We start from the raw sequence: 13,452 nt of genomic DNA, 5'->3' as shown, positions 1-13,452 counted from the left end.
AAATGGATTTAATCTTCAGAAGGCTTGGATTAATTGCAGATACCAGGACATTAATTTCCATTTACCCACTTAGTCAAATAGTTTTACCATAGCTAAAGGTCACATCATTACCATGTTTAAACTTGGGAAAAAAAATGTTATTCTGCTTTTCTCTAAGCTGAATATTTTCTACCTGTAGTTTATTTCACTGTTTCACTTTTACATTCTATATGTGCTGCCAATGAAAAATTAGTATTTGAAGAGAAACCAAACTCATTTAGCTTAAAGACCAAGGAGCATTTTGGCAGACCTGATATAAATGGAAATATTGACACCGTTTATTAAAAACAAAGGCAGAGCTCAGGCACAGTGAACTTTACTAGACACATGACAGGAAAACTTGAGTCAGCACTTGATTTGTCCCAGGAGTGTCACCAGAACTTCATTTTCCCTTTCTCTGTTGGAAGCCTTCCCTGTAAGTAACACAGTGGAATTCATCTAGGAAGAATTTTGTTCTCCATGTTGTCCTTCCTCATTTAGTGCTCTCTCTCTACTTTGGATTTAATTTCAGAACTAAAATAGGATTCAAAACAATGTGAGGATCCTGTTTTGAAACATTTCCTTTAGCTCTGCCCTCTGGAATACCTTCTGCTCCTTCATTGGTAGGACCAATGAATCTAAATCTGTCAGCTTCTCTCAGCCCCTTAGCTTATGAATGTAAAAATGGCTAACTCAGTACTGTATTCTAAGGCCTAGCCTGAACACTTGTATTATCTCATTCAATTCTTGTAACAACAAGAGGACCAGCCTCTATGTAGATGAGTCAACTGGAAGGCCAAAAGTAACTTGCCCACATTTACGTTACTAATGAAATGTGCAGTTGGCATTTGAACTTGCATAGCTTAACTCCAGAACCCACGTTTTCATTCCCAGACTATCCTGTGTAATATATAGTATACCCTTCATGTAGGGTTGTCACCAAGCTTTGTTGTTTAGCAGCACAAGGAACATAACACACTGAAACATTTGTTTCATACTCTGATTAGTGCTAGAATATGCATTAGGCAGAAGTTGCCAACTGGTAGATTTTGGTCCCTGTGCAGAATTTTTAAAAGTAAGGTTGAATGCTTTTGGCAAGTGTAGAGAATGGACAGGGCCCTCTGTGGTCCTATCCCAGCAATAGCCAAGAGTTACTAGTTAATAAGTTCACTCATTTGCATTAGCTCTCTGCCCCTGGAAGTATTTTAGCCTATTTCCAGGCCATTTAGTCTCATTTCTCAATGTCTCAGAACAATATAACAAACATCTCCAATGAAGGTGGTCTATCAACTAAGTCATCTAAGTGACACTCTGTGGGCATCACAGGACTAATACTGCAACCCTTGCTTACTACGTATTGAAGAAGTCTACCACCGTTGCTCACTTGGGAAAGGCTTCAATGAATTGTCAGTATATTTAATTGCTGTTATTTACTTAAGCCTAAATTAAGCAAGCTGATGTCTGAGGAGCTGTTTCCATGTCCTAAAGCCAGTGTAATACAGTGTTTTCCTAGCCCACTAGTTGGAAATAGTTTTATCCTGGGCATCATTTGGTCTAATCTGTCTTCACACAGTCATCACAGCAAGCCTGTGAGGTTATACACGGCAGTTTGTCATGTGTTAAATATATGTGTTGAAGACTCACATCAGATAGTATATTGGCGTACTTGGCATTTTCTTTTTTTTTTTTTTTTTTTTTTTTTCTGAGATGGAGTCTAGCTTTGTCACCCAGGCTGGAGTGCAGTGGTGTGATCTCGGCTCACTCCACCTCTGCCTCCCAGGTTCAAGCAATTCTCCTGCCTCAGCCTCCCGAGTAGCTGGGATTACAGGTGCCCACCACCATGCCTGGCTAATTTTTTTTTTTTTTAAGACGGAGTCTCACTCTGTTGCCCAGGCTGGAGTGCAGTGGCGTGATCTCAGCTCACTGCAACCTTCCCTTCCCAGGTTCAAGCGATTCTCCTGCCTCTGCCTCCCAAGAAACTGAGACTACAGGCACACACCACTAAGCCTAGCTAATTTTTGTATTTTTAGAGATGGGGATTCACCATGTTGGCCAGGCTGGTCTCGAACTCCTGACCTCGTGATCCACCCACCTCAGCCTCCCTAAGTGCTGGGATTACAAGCATGAGCCACTGCACCTGGCTAATTTTTGTATTTTCAGTAGAGCCAGGGTTTTACCATGTTGGTCAGGCTGCTTTCGAACTCCTGACCTCAAGTGGATCTGCCTGCCTCGGCCTCCCAAAGTTCTGGGATTACAGGTGTGAGCCACTGTGCCTGGCTGTACTTGGCATTTTCAAATGTAGCATTTATTCACATTTTACAAATGAGTAGAATAAGGCTCCAAAAGTATATGTGACATGCTGAAGGCCATAGGAAGTGGCAGAGTTAAGGGCTTGAACCCAACTCCAGTGCCTTTCTATTATAATAAAATAGGGATAGTTGCTACCAATAAATTTATAGTCTGCATTCTGCATTAACTCAGAGGCTGTTGGTGCCAAAGGATAACAATAAAAGCTCTGCGTAATAATAGTAGGGCTAAAATGAGACTCAAAGTTGTCTCAAGGTGTATTCGAGGAGAGAAAAAGAAAGAACTTCATAGCCAGCCTAGGAAACATGGCAAAACCCCGTCTACAAAAAAATTAGCTGAGTGTGGTGGCACACGCCTATAGTCCCAGCTACTTGGGAGGCTGAGATGGGAGGATGGCTGAAGCCCAGGAGGTAGAGGTGGCAGTGAGCCAAGATCGTGTCATTGGCACTCCAGCATGGGTGACATAGTGAGGCCTTGTCTCTACAAAAAAAAATAACAACTTCACAGGTCCCAACACAAACCATCTAGACTCAGTTCTTTAGGAGTGGAGTCTGCAATTGTGGGTTTTTTTTTTTTTTGAGACGGAGTCTCTCTGTGTCGCCCAGGCTGGAGTGCAGTGGCATGGTCTCAGCTCACTGCAACCTCTGCCTCCCGGGTTCAAGTGATTCTCCTGCCTCAGCCTCATGAGTAGCTGGGATTACAGGCATGCGCCATCATGTCCTGCTAATTTTTGTATTTTTAGTCGAGGGGTTTCGCCATGTTGGTCAGGCTGGTCTTGAACTTCTGACCTGAGGTGATCCATGCGCCTCGGCCTCCCACAGTGCTGGGATTACAGGCATGAGACACCGTGCCCAGCAGGAATTGTGTTTTTTGTTTGTTTGCTGTTTTGTTTTTTGAGACGGAGTCTGGCTCTGTCGCCAGGCTGGAGTGCAGTGGTGCGATCTCGGCTCACTGCAATCTCTGCCTCCTGGGTTCAAGTGATTCTCCTGCCTCAGCCTCCCAAGTAGCTGGGATTACAGGCGTGCGCCACCACACCCAGCTAATGTTTTTGTATTTTTAGTAGAGACGGAGTTTCATCATATTGGCCAGGATGGTCTCGATCTCCTGACTTCATGATCTGCCTGCCTTGGCCTTCCAAAGTGCTGGGATTACAGGCGTGAGCCACCGCACCCAGCTGGGAATTGTGTTTTAAAAGCAGCTTCGGTGATTCTGATTCAGCCTGACAAACATTTGGGACCCATAGGTCATCTTTCTCCCTCTTAGTATATGCCATTTCATGTTTTTGTTTTTTAAATGAAAGGCTTTTCTCTGCTCCAGTGCCAAAGGATAATAGGGCTCAGGATTGAAACCGTTGGAAATTTGATTTCTAATTCCCACAGTAGTAAAATACAAAAGCATTCTGCTTGTTTGTTCTTATCCTGATTTGAAGCGCCCATCCTGAGGCAGAGTGTGTCACAAGAACAGTCAGAGTGCTAATTTTGCTGAGGACATTTGGTACCATCTCAGTCCTTAACTATTTCAGCTCTTACCTGTTATTTTGCATATCAGAAACCATTCATGTATGTATCTGTAAGCCATTTCTTTTCTGAAATAAAAATCAATATAGCAGTACAGAAAAAAAGGCCTAAATTGATGTGCTAATTATAGGTACTTAAATGCTGATTTTAATAAATATGTGAAAATCAGTCTAACCCTCTCCCATCTTTTTTTCCTTAGTGCCATCTGGGATTGACAGCTCAGCCTGAACTCTATCTTCTGAACACCATGGATGCTGACTCACTTGTGTCTAGATGACTGACAGCCCGAGAGACTCTATGAGAACATGTTTTTCTAAGCACTTTTTGTGCCAGGTGTCCTGTTAACATCTCTGTTAGTTCAGAGGTGAGTTTTGTTCAGACGTTTTGAACAAAAGGCAAAGATTTCCTCATGGGAAGGGTGTTCAAAACTGACAGCTATAAATGTAGGTCAGAGACCCACCCACCTCACAACAGTCATACACTCCCAGAGTTAAACGATTGGCCTCTGATGGCCACACACCCCTATGGGCTTGTGTCTTGGACTCTGGGATTTAAAAGATATATATGTATATATATTTATGTAAACCTGAGCATCTCAGTTTGGGTACAGTTTTAAGGTTATATGAAACTGATAGAACTTTTGTATTTTTTTAAAATATTGTTTCGATATATCAGATATTTGTTTTGTCTGGATCACAAATGAGAAAGAAAAGAGAATAATGCTCTTTTTCACAATGAACCGGTCAAATTTTCTATCTTGTAAAGTAATACTTTACTATGTCAGTGAAATTTCAGTTTGATTTTAATCAACCAGATTATATCCTTTGTATCTACTGATATTAACACATCATTTCTTAAAAAAATTTTCTTCTATTTGGCAATCATAATTAACTCTGGTTATCAGCCTATTTTGTAATTATTGTCTTTGTCGTCACTTTTCTTGAATTGTTTTCTAGTCATTAAACAGATAGGAAGGCATTTGCCAAAGAGCTTTAATACCCAGTAACAAGATCCAGAAACCACACTTTGACCAGTGATCAGTTTTCCTTGCTGCATTGTAACTCAGCTCATTCTGGCATTCAAGTTTTAGGCAGAAAAAGAGGAAACTTCTAACATTTAACTTGTAAGTCCTGACATAAGATAGTGAAGATATTTATCTTCTTTCTAATATTTGTATAGTCTACCAATGTATTTTCTTCCCACTATTCCCATTAACATACCAAACACCGTTTCTAGGTCCAAAGTCTATTTCTAGGAGTGGCCAATATTTGTATTGTTGAATCTCCTAGGGAATGCTAAATGTTTCACTTTAAAATACCTATTTATACCAAGTAGCATGAGATTAGTACTAGAGTGAGATTTGGAAGATTAGTCCACATATCACAAACTGCTCGCCTACATGTATAGATTTTTTTTTTTTCACTCACCTTCCTAACCAGGAATTTGTTTCCTTAAATTTTTTGTTGTTGTTGTTGTTGTTGTTTGTTGTTATTTTTTTGAGAAGAGTCTTGCCCTGTCGCCGAGGCGGGAGTGCATTGACGTGATCTCAGTTCACTGTAACCTCTACCTCCCGGGTTTAATCGATTCTCCTCCTTCAGCCTCCTGAATAGGTGGGATTACAGGCACCACATTTTTAGTAGAGACGGGGTTTCACCATGTTGGCCAGGCTGGTCTCAAACTCTTGACCTCAAGTGATCTGCCTGCCTCAGCCTCCCAAAGTGCTGGGATTACAGGTGTGAGCCACTGCACCCAGCCTTTTTTTGTTGTTAAGACAGGGTCTTGCTCTGTCACCCAGGCTGGAGTGCAGTGGCGTGATCTCAGCTTGCTGCAACTTCTGCCTCCTGGGCTTAAGCCATCCTCCCACTTCAGCATCCCAAATAGCTGGGACTGCAGGCACACACCACCACACCAAGCTAATTTTTGTATTTTTTGTAGAGACGGGATTTCACCACGTTGCCCAGGCTGGTCTTGAACTCGTGAGCTCAAGTAATCTGCTGGCCTTGGCCTCCCAAAGTGCTGAGATTATAGGCGTGAGCCACTGCATCCAGCCCACTCCTCATTTCTTTCTAGCCCCAAAGGTGTTGAGTCAGCAAATCCTGCAGCCTTTGTGTGACTTTGAGCATTACTTTCCCCTTTCAGCATTAAATATATGACCTCTCTGCCTTATTTGAGAACTTATTACCTTTCAATAAAACTTTTTTAAAAATCCAGACATTGCCTATCTTCATTTATAATTGTTTGGCCCTTAAAGAGGCAGGGATTTTTCTAAAATGACACTTTAAAATTTCCTCATTTCCACTTCAGGGCCTCTTGAAACTTCGGATAATGAGAGCAGCCAACCCTGCAACTCAGGTTATAGAGTCCTTCTGATCTTAAAACTGAGACTGAATTAACATCAGTTCTACGCTTTTACTTGAACAAGAGGCTCTTAAGTTTTAGTGTTTTGGTTTCTTTATACAGGACAACAACTCTAGATGAACCAGTGTGTTGCATTTTCCCCGCCTCCCTGGGTGGTTTTATTTCTCAGTTGTTTCATTACCAGAGAGTGTTGGGGAAAGGAAAGTAAAAAATAAAAACATCCTGTTGTGAAACTCATAGAAAGGTGAGGTGGTTGGTTAAGTACTTATGGAATTTCTATAGCTCTTTTCCAGTCCTTAACTATATGTTACTAGGAACAGAGAATACAGGTTTACAAGTGTACCCTTCAGGTCACAGAAGTCCTGTAATCAGAAAATGTCATAATAAAGCAAACTGAATCATGTCAAAGCCAGTAGAGGAGGTTGATAACTAAGAGTGAGTCTTGGGTAAGCTTTTTTCTAAGTTCAGAATATTTAATCACTCCAATTTGTGGTATATAAATCTGGATTACTATAAGTGTACTTATGCATATATTAATATATTCAATCTTAAGAATAACCTGAGTGCGTTCACTTAATTCCTGGGGTTCAACACTATGGAGTCAATCTGTAAAAGGATGCTCTGACAACGTATACACAGAATGTCAGAAAAAGTGCAATTAACTAATTGTTACTGAGCAGTCACTGCTACATAACTGTGTGCCAGCCTAATATAAAAGGCAGGTAGAATGTATCCAGGTATATGAAGTAGTTTCATTAGTAACAGAGGCAGGGGTTTTAGTAGCTAATATAAACAGCCTTCTCAATTTCAGACATTACAACATGACGCCACTAAAACTTCGCCCAGGAAGTCTTTTGCAAATTCAAGTACTGTTATGTTATCTGTCTATAGGGTCTTCATGCAATGACCCTCCCACTTTACCCAAGCTGAAGTGGGTAAATTCACATCCTGCATACTTCCTAACTTTTCTCCAAATGTGATTTTACATTTTTATTTTTTTAATTATTATACTTTAAGTTCTAGGGTACATGTGTACAACGTGCAGGTTTGTTACATATGTATACATGTGCCATGTTGGTGTGCTGCACCCATTAACTCCTCATTTACATTAGGTATATCTCCTAATGCTATCCCTCCCCCCTCCCCCTACCCCAAAACAGGCCCCAGTGTGTGATGTCCCCCTTCCTGTGTCCAAATGTTCTCATTGTTCAATTCCTACCTATGAGTGGGAACATGTGACGTTTGGTTTTTTGTCCTTGTGATAGTTTGCTGAGAATGATGGTTTCCAGCTTCATCCATGTCCCTACAAAGGACATGAACTTATCATTTTTTATGGCTGCATAGTATTCCATGGTGTATATGTGCCACATTTTCTTAATCCAGTCTATCATTGTTGGACATTTGGGTTGGTTCCAGGTCTTTGCTATTGTGAATACTGCCGCAGTAAACATACATGTGCATGTGTCTTTATAGCAGCATGATTTATAATCCTCTGGGTATATACCCAGTAATGAGATGGCTGGGTCAAATGGTATTTCTAGTTCTAGATCCCTGAGGAATCACCACACTGTCTTCCACAATGGTTGAACCAGTTTACAGTCCCACCAACAGTGTAAAAGTGTTCCTATTTCTCCGCATCCTCTGCAGCACCTGTTGTTTCCTGACTTTCTAATGATTGCCATTCTAACTGGTGTGAGATGGTATCTCATTGTGGTTTTGATTTGCATTTCTCTGATGGCCAGTGATGATGAGCATTTTTTCATGTGTCTGTTGGCTGCATAAATGTCTTCCTTTGAAAAGTGTCTGTTCATATCCTTTGCCCACTTGTTGATGGGGTTGTTTTTTTCTTGTGAAATTGTTTGAGTTCTTTGTAGATTCTGGATATTAGCCCTTTGTCAGATGAGTAGATTGCAAAAATTTTCTCCCATTCTGTAGGTTGCCTGTTCACTCTGATGGTAGTTTCTTTTGCTGTGCAGAAGCTCTTTAGTTTAATTAGATCCCATTTGTCAATTTTGGCTTTTGTTGCCATTGCTTTAGGTGGTTTAGACATGAAGTCCTTGCCCATGCCTATGTCCTGACTGGTATTGCCTAGGTTTTCTTCTAGGGTTTTTATGGTTTTAGGTCTAACATTTAAGTCTTTAATCCATCTTGAATTAATTTTTGTATAAGGTGTAAGGAAGGGATCCAGTTTCAGCTTTCTACATATGGCTAGCCAGTTTTCCCAGCACCATTTGTTAAATAGGGAATCCTTTCCCCATTTCTTGTTTTTGCCAGGTTTGTCAAAGATCAGATGGTTGTAGATGTGTGGTATTATTTCTGAGGGCTCTGTTCGGTTCCATTGGTCTATATCTCTGTTTTGGTACCAGTACCATGCTGTTTTGGTTACTGTAGCCTTGTAGCGTAGTTTGAAGTCAGGTACCGTGATGCCTCCAGCTTTGTTCTTTTGGCTTAGGATTGACTTGGCAATGCGGGCTCTTTTTTGGTTCCATATGAACTTTAAAGTAGTTTTTTTCAATTCTGCGAAGAAAGTCATTGGTAGCTTGATGGGGATGGCATTGGATCTATAAATTACCTTGGGCAGTATGGCCATTTTCACGATATTGATTCTTCCTATCCATGAGCATGGAATGTTCTTCCATTTGTTTGTATCCTCTTCTATTTCGTTGAGCAGTGGTTTGTAGTTCTCCTTGAAGAGGTCCTTCACATCCCTTGTAAGTTGGATTCCTAGGTATTTTATTCTCTTTGAAGCAATTGTGAATGGGAGTTCACTCATGATTTGGCTCTCTGTTTGTCTGTTATTGGTGTATAAGAATGCTTGTGATTTTTGCACATTGATTTTTGTATCCTGAGACTTTGCTGAAGTTGCTTATCAGCTTAAGGAGATTTGGGCTGAGACAATGGGGTTTTCTAGATATACAATCATGTTATCTGCAAACAGGGACAATTTGACTTCCTCTTTTCCTAATTGAATACCCTTTATTTCTTTCTCCTGTCTAATTGCCCTGGCCAGAACTTCCAACACTATGTTGAATAGTAGTGGTGAGAGAGGGCATCCCTGTCTTGTGCCAGTTTTCAAAGGGAGTGCTTCCAGTTTTTGCCCATTCAGTATGATATTGGCTGTGGGTTTGTCATAAATAGCTCTTATTGTTTTGAGATACACCCCATCAATACCTAATTTATTGAGAGTTTTTAGCATGAAGGGCTGTTGAATTTTGTCAAAGGCCTTTTCTGCATCTATTGAAATAATCATGTAGTTTTTGTCATTGGTTCTGTTTATATGCTGGATTACATTTATTGATTTGCGTATGTTGAACCAGCCTTGCATCCCAGGGATGAAGCCCACTTGATCGTGGTGGATAAGCTTTTTGATGTGCTGCTGGATTCGGTTTGCCAGTATTTTATTGAGGATTTTTGCATCGATGTTCATCAGGGATATTGGTCTAAAATTCTCTTTTTTTGTTGTGTCTCTGCCAGGCTTTGGTATCAGGATGATGTTGGCCTCATAAAATGAGTTAGGGAGGATTCCCTCTTTTTCTATTGATTGAAATAGTTTCAGAAGGAATGGTACCAGCTCCTCCTTGTACCTTTGGTAGAATTCGGCTGTGAATCCCTCTGGTCCTGGACTTTTTTTGGTTGGTAAACTATTAATTATTGCCTCGATTTCAGAGCCTGTTTGGTCTATTCAGAGTTCAGCTTCTTCCTGCTTTAGTCTTGGGAGAGTGTAGGTGTCAAGGAATTTATCCATTTCTTCTAGATTTTCTAGTTTATTTGCATAGAGGTGTTTATAGTATTCTCTGATGGTAGTTTGTATTTCTGTGGGATCTGTGGTGATATCTCCTTTATCATTTTTTATTGCATCTATTTGATTCTTCTCTCTTTTCTTCTTTATTAGTCTTGCTAGCGGTCTATCAATTTTGTTGATCTTTTCAAAAAACCAGCTCCTGGATTCATTGATTTTTTGAAGGGTTTTTTGTGTCTCTATCTTCTTCAGTTCTGCTTTGATCTTAGTTATTTCTTGCCTTCTGCTAGCTTTTGAATGTGTTTGCTCTTGCTTCTCTAGTTCTTTTAATTGTGATGTTAGGGTGTCAATTTTAGATCTTTCCTGCTTTCTCTTGGGGGCATTCAGTGCTATAAATTTCCCTCTACACACTGCTTTAAATGTGTCCCAGAGATTCTGGTATGTTGTGTCTTTGTTCTCATTGGTTTCAAAGAACATCTTTATTTCTGCCTTCATTTCATTATGTACCCAGTAGTCATTCAGGAGCAGGTTGTTCAGTTTCCATGTAGTTGAGCGGTTTTGAGTGAGTTTCTTAATCCTGAGTTCTAGTTTGATTGCACTGTGGTCTGAAAGAAAGTTTTATAATTTCTGTTCTTTTACATTTGCTGAGGAGTGCTTTACTTCCAACTATGTGGCCAAGTTTGGAGTAAGTGCGGTGTGGTGCTGAGAAGAATGTATATTCTGTTAATTTGGAGTGGAGAGTTCTGTAGATGTCTATTAGGTCCATTTGGTGCAGAGCTGAGTTCAATTCCTGGATATCCTTGTTGACTTTCTGTCTCGTTGATCTGTCTAATGTTGACAGTGGGGTGTTAAAGTCTCCCATTATTATTGTGTGGGAGTCTAAGTCTCTTTGTAGGTCTCTAAGGACCTGCTTTATGAATCTGGGTGCTCCTGTATTGGGTGCATATATATTTAAGACAGTTAGCTCTTCTTGTTGAATTGATCCCTTTACCATTATGTAATGGCCTTCTTTGTCTCTTTTGATCTTTGTTGGTTTAAAGTCTGTTTTATCAGAGACTAGGATTGCAACCCCTGCCTTTTTTTGTTTTCCATTTGCTTGGTAGATCTTCCTCCATCCCTTTGTTTTGAGCCTATGTGTCTCTGCACATGAGATGAATTTCCTGAATACAGCACACTGATGGGTCTCGACTCTTCATCCAGTTTGCCAGTCTGTGTCTTTTAATTGGAGCATTTAGCCCATTTACATTTAAGGCTAATATTGTTATGTGTGAATTTGATCCTGTCATTATGATGTTAGCTGGTTATTTTGCTCGTTAGTTGATGCAGTTTCTTCCTAGCATCAATGGTCTTTACAATTTGGCATGTTTTTGCAGTGGCTGGTACCAGTTGTTCCTTTCCATGTTTATTGCTTCCTTCAGGAGCTCTTGTAGGGCAGGCCTGGTGGTGACAGAATCTCTCAGCATTTGCTTGTCTGTAAAGTATTTTATTTCTCCTTCACTTTTGAAGCTTAGTTTGGCTGGATATGAAATTCTGGGTTGAAAATTCTTTTCTTTAAGAATGTTGAATATTGACCCCCTCTCTCTTCTGGCTTGTAGAGTTTCTGCTGAGAGATCAGCTGTTAGTCTGATGGGCTTCCCTTTGTGGGTAACCCGACCTTTCTCTCTGGCTGCCCTTAACATTTTTTCCTTCATTTCAACTTTGGTGAATCTGACAATTATGTGTCTTGGAGTTGCTCTTCTCGAGGAGTATCTTTGTGGCGTTCTCTGTATTTCCTGAATTTGAATGTTGGCCTGCCTTTCTAGGTTGGGGAAGTTCTCCTGGATAATATCCTGCAGAGTGTTTTCCAACTTGGTTCCATTCTCCCTGTCACTTTCAGGTACACCAATCAGATGTAGATTTGGTCTTTTCACATAGTCCCATATTTCTTGGAGGCTTTGTTCGTTTCTTTTTATTCTTTTCTCTAAACTTCTCTTCTCACTTCATTTCATTCATTTGATATTCCATCACTGATACCCTTTCTTCCAATTGATCGAATCGGCTACTGAAGCTTATGCATTCGTCATGTAGTTCTTGTGCCATGGTTTTCAGCTCCATCAGGTCCTTTAAGGACTTACCTGCATTGGTTATTCTAGTTAGCCATTCGTCTATTCTTTTTTCAAGGTTTTTAACTTCTTTGCATTGGGTTCAAACTTCCTCCTTTAGCTCAGAGAAATTTGATCATCTGTAGCCTTCTCTCAACTCATCAAAGTCATTCTCCATCCAGCTTTGTTCTGTTGCTGGTAAGGAGCTGCGTTCCTTTGGAGGAGGAGAGGCGCTCTGATTTTTAGAATTTTCAGTTTTTCTGCTCTGTTTTTTCCCCATCTTTGTGGTTTTATCTACCTTTGGTTTTGATGATGGTGACGTACAGATGGGGTCTTGGTGTTGATGTCGTTTCTGTTTGTTAGTTTTCCTTCTAACAGTCAGGACCCTCAGCTGCAGGTCTGTTAGAGTTTGCTGGAGGTCCACTCCAGACCCTGTTTGCCTGGGTATCAGCAGTGGAGGCTGCAGAACAGCGAATATTGGTGAACAGCAAATGTTGCTGCCTGATCGTTCCTCTGGAAGTTTCATCTCAGAGGGGTACTTGGCCGTGTGAGGTGGCAATCTGCCCCTACTGGGGGGTGCCTCCCAGTTAGGCTACTCGGGGGTCAGGGACCCACTTGAGGAGGCAGTCTGTCCATTCTCAGATCTCAGGCTCCATGCTGGGAGAACCACTGCTCTCTTCCAAGCTGTCAGACAGGGACATTGAAGTCTGCAGAGGTTTCTGCTGCCTTTTGTTCGCCTATGCCCTGCCCCCAGAGGTGGAGTCTACAGAGACAGGCAGGCCTCCTTGAGCTGAGGTGATCTCCACCCAGTTCAAGCTTCACAGCCGCTTTGTTTACCTACTCAACCCTCAGCAATGGCGGGCGCCCCTCCCCCAGCCTCGCTGCCACGTTGCAGTTTGATCTCAGACTGCTGTGCTAGCAATCAGCGAGGCTCCGTGGGCGTAGGACCCTCTGAGCCAGGCGCGGGATGTAATCTCCTGGTGTGCTGTTTGCTAAGACTGTCGGAAAAGTGCAGTATTAGGGTCGGAGTGACCCGATTTTCCAGGTGCCGTTTGTCCCCCCTCCCTTGGCTAGGAAAGGGAATTCCCTGACCCCTTGCGGTTCCCGGGTGAGGCAATGCCTCGCCCTGCTTCGGCTCACGCTCGGTGCGCTGCACCCACTGTCGTGCATCCACTGTCCAACAATCCCCAGTGAGATGAACCTGGTACCTCAGTTGGAAATGGAGAAATCACCCGTCTTTGGCGTCGCTCATGCTGGGAGCTGTAGACTGGAGCTGTTCCTATTCGGCCATCTTGGAACCACCCCAGAACATGGCAGTGGCTACCAGTAAGACCGAGTGATTCGATTGTGACCACTTTCCTTCTAAGTGCTCCTGTTCTGGTTCCGGGAAATGATTTTACATTTTAATTTAAACATAGTTTGTAGATTCTCA

At 41.6% G+C, this 13,452-nt stretch overlaps 1 protein-coding gene across 4 annotated transcripts in view; it reads left to right on the top strand.

The window, feature by feature from the left end:
- Positions 1-6,052, top strand: part of SLC11A2 (solute carrier family 11 member 2) — a 71,241-nt gene extending 65,189 nt beyond the window's left edge. For all 4 annotated transcript variants that reach the window (XM_054442828.2, XM_054442830.2, XM_054442831.2 and 1 more), the window contains one exon: positions 4,042-6,052. In XM_054442828.2, the coding sequence (XP_054298803.1) occupies positions 4,042-4,119 (78 nt within the window). In that variant the 3' untranslated portion in view covers positions 4,120-6,052. The remainder of the gene's footprint in view (positions 1-4,041) is intronic.
- The last annotated feature ends 7,400 nt before the right edge of the window (positions 6,053-13,452 follow it).

The sequence above is a fragment of the Pongo pygmaeus genome, chromosome 10, assembly GCF_028885625.2.
Source record: "Pongo pygmaeus isolate AG05252 chromosome 10, NHGRI_mPonPyg2-v2.0_pri, whole genome shotgun sequence".
Classification (NCBI taxonomy): Eukaryota; Metazoa; Chordata; class Mammalia; order Primates; family Hominidae; genus Pongo; species Pongo pygmaeus.
Note: the sequence above shows the minus strand (reverse complement) of the source record. Positions and strands in the feature narration are given on the sequence as shown.